The 5,612-nt window shown below is 41.4% G+C and overlaps 1 protein-coding gene across 1 annotated transcript; it reads right to left on the reverse strand.

Annotated features, from left to right (window-relative positions):
• Positions 1–1,485: 1,485 nt before the first annotated feature.
• On the reverse strand, positions 1,486–5,308 carry LOC129820029 (endothelin-2-like). Its single transcript, XM_055876831.1, has 4 exons — positions 5,099–5,308; positions 3,828–4,104; positions 3,072–3,176; positions 1,486–2,958 (listed from the first exon to the last, which is right to left on the reverse strand). Exons 1-4 carry the CDS (start codon positions 5,163–5,165, stop codon positions 2,865–2,867), a joined length of 543 nt encoding a protein of 180 aa, XP_055732806.1. The 5' UTR covers positions 5,166–5,308; the 3' UTR covers positions 1,486–2,864.
• Between the last annotated feature and the right edge of the window lie 304 nt (positions 5,309–5,612).

A 5,612-nucleotide genomic window follows, 5' to 3' on the forward strand; every position in this document is an offset into this window, starting at 1 on the left:
TTTTTTTCTATTGTGTTATTGACTGTACGCTTGGTTATTCCATGTGTAACTCTGTGTTGTTGTTTCTGTTGCACTGCTTTTCTTTATCTTGGCCAGGTCGCAGTTGTCAATGAGAACTTGTTCTCAGCTAGTTTAGGTGAAAAAAAATACAAAAATAAAATCCCTTTCATGCCCTGCTTCCAGTCCACTTACCGATACCTGAACAAGAGAGCCTCATCGAAATTGCAACAAGCGGAGTAGATTCTCAGTCCTCACTAGCATGAAAACTAAATACAGGCAGACTGTGTGTGAAAATTGATTTCAGACTGAGACTCTCCAATACAATACAACCTTTAAAGCACACCCTTCTCATTAACCTGTGGTGAGTTATTCACCATTTCTGATGAACAAATACGGTTTTATATGTAAGATGGCTAAATAAAGAGCAAAAATATTGATTTTTATTATATTATTATTTGTGCCCTGGTCCTGTAAGAGCTCTCTGTCACTTCCCACGAGCCAGGTTGTGACAAAAATACTCACTCATTCTTATGTTTAATAAATGTATTGTAAAGTGTGTCTGTGGCAGGCTTTCAATGATGGCAAAAAACAACATTTGAGAGTGAGCTGACCCTGGTGCTAGGAACCAAGGTAGATGTCAGATGCTCTTCTTGGAGCGGATATATTTCTGAGTCAGTGTATTTTTTTTACAGTCAAATCTTATTTTTATAACATAACTGAATTATATTTTTGTTACAAATTTAGTTTTTCTTCACTTATGTTTGTATATGTATTTATTAGTTGTGTTAGTCTTAGTCTTAAGACATTCTAAAAGCTTTAACAAGAGCAAGGTATTGCGTTTCATTTGAAAACAGCATAACCGTTTGTAAAAGCAGAATATTTCAGGTCATCCCATCCAGTACGGAGCTGGAGGTCGAATATTTGAAGGGGTACAGGACTATAAAACGTTTGGGGACCACTGCTATAGATGAATAGTGTAAACTTTTAATTATATTTGCTGACACCCTACAGTCAGATTTTGGCACCAGTAGAGTAGCTATCTAGCTATATAAACCACGCCCCTCAGGAAACATGCCTTCTCCGATATTGGTTACAAGGCAGTACTTATTTAAATTAGGTACAAAAATATCATGTTACCATTGGTGTTTTAAAATGCGAGTTTGGGTGATGTCACCCTATCCCATTGATAATCCCACCTCCTGAATCCAAGTCTTTGACATTGGGGAGGGGACCAGTAACTTTATGATCAAACTTTATGATCAAGCAACAGTCATTTTTCATTCTTTGGTCATCATACGTTGATCTGGTTTCATCCAAATATCATCCAAGTTCATGAAAAATATGATGTTGACTGTTCATGACCTTGTAGATATCTGAAATTTGTGTTAAGGATTCTTTGAATGTAGCTTTCATTCAGTTATTTGTTACTGTACTAAACAAGAATCAATTATCATTGTTAGAAAATAATCAAACCAAGCAAGAGCATTCATTTGAGTATTTATTTCATCACACATTAAAAGTGACAAACTCACACAACACAAATATATAAACATTTGCCAAAAATAAGTTAAATAAATAATAGTTGATAATAGATAATATGAATAGCTTGGAATAGAACAATTCGTAAGTAAACATTTCTTTCAACTTCCTATAGCGTATTTGACTGCTAAATAGACTATTGTGGGTGAATTGTCCTTCTAGAGATAACAACAGTAAGTCAAACAAAAGCGCAATCCAGCATTTTGATACACAAATTCCTAAACAAAACACAAACAAATAAATAAACAATCGTATCATAAATACACAGCATGGTGATATTGGACTTGAACATCAGTGGAAGACTTGTTTTTGATGTAGTGTTTCCAGTAAATGCCTTATGGTCAGACAGTGGCTGGAGTTCAGCAATCTGCCCAACCCATCTAAAGTCTACTGGACATAAAAACACATTCCTTTGAAGGCATTAGAACAGTGCAGGGTCCTAATTTCCCAATGTGTAATAACATGGACATTAATGGATATTTGTTGAAAGCAGAAAAACAGTCACTGCATATTTGGCAAGGAGCAGACCCATTGAAACCTGCTGCCTTGGCTCCGTCTACAATCAAAACATTCAACAGTGGCTATGCAATAAATACTTCCGCCATCACAATAGACCTGCTTTTATCTGCTGCTACAGGAAGGCTGTGTGTATAGTAATTCCCTGTCCCTTAAAGTCATGTGCTGCATGTGCCAAAAGTATTTCAAGTAGTTTAAATGCATGCATGGCAATCACTATAAACTGGCAATACATCTCTGATACAGAGGAAGAATCTTTTTTTAATGTTTTATTCTATGATATAGTAGATGTTGTGTGACAGGTAAAGTAAGGATCGATATCCAAATGAGAATAGTGGTCAATATTTTCAAGGTACTAATGAAGTAAGCCTGTAAAGTAAACATAGACTAACATCACTCCAGAATTCCTTGGCTTGCATCCACCCATTTCAGGTGCTCAGACACAGAAAGTGTATTTATGTTTAGAACATGATGACAACCCATGACCAGCACACAGTCAGTAACCATCCTAGTCCAGACTGTCACAGTTCACAGAGGACACACTTGATCCTCCCTAGTCTTCCAAATCGGACTCTTTGCCAGATTAGTCCAAGACTCATATCCAGATAACGTCCATATCCAGTGTACTGGGTGTTATACAACAATCAGTGGGCAGCCAGTGTTCCATCTTTTCCCTCTTCTCAGGGTCTCTCCTCTTAGGCCCTCTCTTCTATGTCTTTCCCGGGGAGGACTCCCTAGTTTCCTCCAGAGGGTCTTTGTTCAGATGCTCTGGAGCTCTTAAAGCTCCTCTTTCAGCTCCTTTTCCTCATCTACCCGATGTTCAGTCTGTTGGCTCTGGGCGCGTTCTTCTTCCTGGAGGGAGCAGCCTGCTCTATGGCAGCCATGTTGGATCGGACCGTGTTTCTGTAAAGAACAAAGAGAGAAACATCAAGTTAACATCCTCAATGGTGACAGGAATAAGATTAATCTAGGCCTGGGAAACTGTCTGGTCCTTAATGATCTTGTTTTTCTCTTACCTGAGAGAGGTCAGTAGGTCGTTGCTGGTTGTGTCTGGACTGCTAACAGTCTGGTCCGGGGTCTGGTCTGAAAGGCCTACCACTACGAATCTGGGCTTCTCTGAGCTGCAGACAGAAAGAACAACCATGTCAAAATGAGAGCAAACCAAGAACACATTATCTAGACTACTCCTAAAGGGCCATGAGACTGGATTCTACATTACTACAGAATTCTACAATGCTAGCAGTGAGAGACGGTTGGCTATGGATTTCAACCCAGTAATGTCTGTACTGCTTGCCCTACAGCCTCTTCTTAGTGACTTTTCACAGAGCAGGATAAAACCTTGTTGAGACACACAGACTAATCCTCAACCTTGGTATGTCATAACAGCAATAACTGTATTAATACAACAGACATTCCCGCTGGTAAAACATTCCAAAAATAGTGTCATGACTAATGGATCTGTCTGTAAGGGGGTTCTAAGCCTCCAGAACATGCAGGCTATTCCCCCATCCATCCATCCTCCCTCCCCCTCCTCTCTCCTCCCCATCACTAGTTACACATCTAAGCCATAAAAACAATACGCCTCCTCCCTGCATCTCCTTGACAAGCAGCCCTGATACAACCTGATACAGGCTGGTCACGGACGACTGACTGCCACAGATAGTCACTGGCTTGATCTGATATCTAGCAAGGAGGCGAGGAGGGGAAAGGGTAGGGTTGGATGAGGGAGGGAAGGAGGGTAGAAGTTCCTTGTCTCTTGAACGTGAGCTCACCTGTTGTGGCAGAATCCGGAGCAGGTCCTGTCAGCTGGGTGGGCACATTCACATCGCCCGGTGGAGCGGCGACGTCGGGACAGGGGGCTGCCAAGACCGTAGGGGATGACCTTATTAGGAGTGTTGACCCAAATGATGTCCAGGTGACAGAAGTAGATGCATTCGTTGTCCAGCCAGTTACTGCAGGAGCATCGTTTAACCCTGGTGTGGTGTGGGCTGTTCTGGGACGGGGACTGGGCAGGGAGCTCAGGCTGGCTAGATACAGGCAGCCCAAAACCTATAGAGACAGAAAGGATCATTGGTTAAGAGCCTGGTTATAACTCAGCAAAATCACTGGATGACTGTGCAGTTTGACAATCAGCAACGTGCAAATACACATCACCACATCCTAATCAAAAGCCCTTTTCACTGATACAGAGAAGTAGATGTGGGCTACCTGCCATCCCGTTCTCCTATGTATCAAGTCTTGTTCAACACATTTGAACTTTGATTCATAACTCTGTTATGAAAAGTTCTCCAAGACAAACAAAGACTGTGTTTGTTGCCAACTGGGGTTATTTCAAGTTAAATGCTGTGATAGGAGTTGAACCATGCCTATATAATCTGCATCTTATCAGAGAGAGTGTGATTGCATGTATGGCCTAGCAGGAGCTCTCATTGTATTATATCTCTGTAGGGCGAACAGTGGGAGTACGTCAAAGAGTCTGGCATCAGGCAGCATGTGTCATGCAGTAACTTCACAACATGGTCATTAGCCACCCACCCATTAGTTAACCTGCCAGAGCCGTGATTAACTGAGCTATCATTCAGAGAGTGAAACTAAGTAATGAAGTAATGCATGCTGCAGCAGGAGTTTTAGCATCGGCAGGTGTCCTAGAGGTTAGAGCACGGAGCCAGTAACTGAATGGTCCCTGGTTCGAATACTCGAGCTGACAAGGTGAAAAATGTCTTATTTTTTAAGGTGTTTCTCCATCTTTCATCATTGTAGATTGTATCATGTTATTCTGGATCTATCCCCACCACCTCAACCAACCTTGAGCTCCAATTCTACATCTCAACTGACCTATGACCCCTCATATTCAATTTAACAACCTAATGAAAAGAATGGAGCACTTGCATAATGAAACTTATACACACTCAATGTCAGTCATCTTTACGACTAAAGAATACAAATCCGCATTTTCATGTACCACCCATACACCTTAGAATTCGTTCTAAACAAAGTTACACAAATGTTGAATAAAAAATCAGTATAAAGGATGAGAACTTACCCTCCTGCAGGAGCACACAGAGTGTTATGATGGTGAGAGACAGGATAGAGTTCAGTGATAGAGCCATAGTTATTCTCTGGTAGAGTATCTCTGAAGACGTAGTCTGCAATAATATCCAAGAGTCCACAGGACAGTAGAGTACACACACAGTAATAGTAGCTACAACTTTACAGTCCTGAGTGACGCAGCTAGAGAGAGAGAGAGAGAGGCAACAGGTGCTTGGTGCTGAAGTGTTCTCCAGCGCCATGACTTATAGCCCTATTCTGTGATGTCACCTAGCCACACCTACTATCCATGTTCTTACACAATGCTCACCGTTCAGCAGCTGCCTGCCTCCCTCTCACTCTCTACACATTCCAGATCAACAGGAAAAGAGAAGGAAACGGAATAAACTGCTATTGGGTAGTTGTTGTAACCCTTATGGAGTATGCAGGTCATTGTCACTGACAGAAACAGGAAATCACCAGAGAAGGCTTGGAATCTGGGAATGCTTTGTAGTTTTCCGAGACGTAAG

The sequence above is a fragment of the Salvelinus fontinalis genome, chromosome 22 (assembly GCF_029448725.1).
Source record: "Salvelinus fontinalis isolate EN_2023a chromosome 22, ASM2944872v1, whole genome shotgun sequence".
NCBI lineage: Eukaryota > Metazoa > Chordata > Actinopteri > Salmoniformes > Salmonidae > Salvelinus > Salvelinus fontinalis.

Excerpts from the sequence above, each read along its gene's own strand:
- LOC129820029 (XM_055876831.1), bottom strand. The coding sequence starts at position 5,165 with ATGGCTCTATCACTGAACTCTATCCTGTCTCTCACCATCATAACACTC. Across the intron at positions 3,177-3,827 it reads TCCGGATTCTGCCACAACAG|CTCAGAGAAGCCCAGATTCG; the intron begins GTGAGCTCACGT and ends TTCTGTCTGCAG. Across the intron at positions 2,959-3,071 it reads GACCTACTGACCTCTCTCAG|AAACACGGTCCGATCCAACA; the intron begins GTAAGAGAAAAA and ends TGTTCTTTACAG.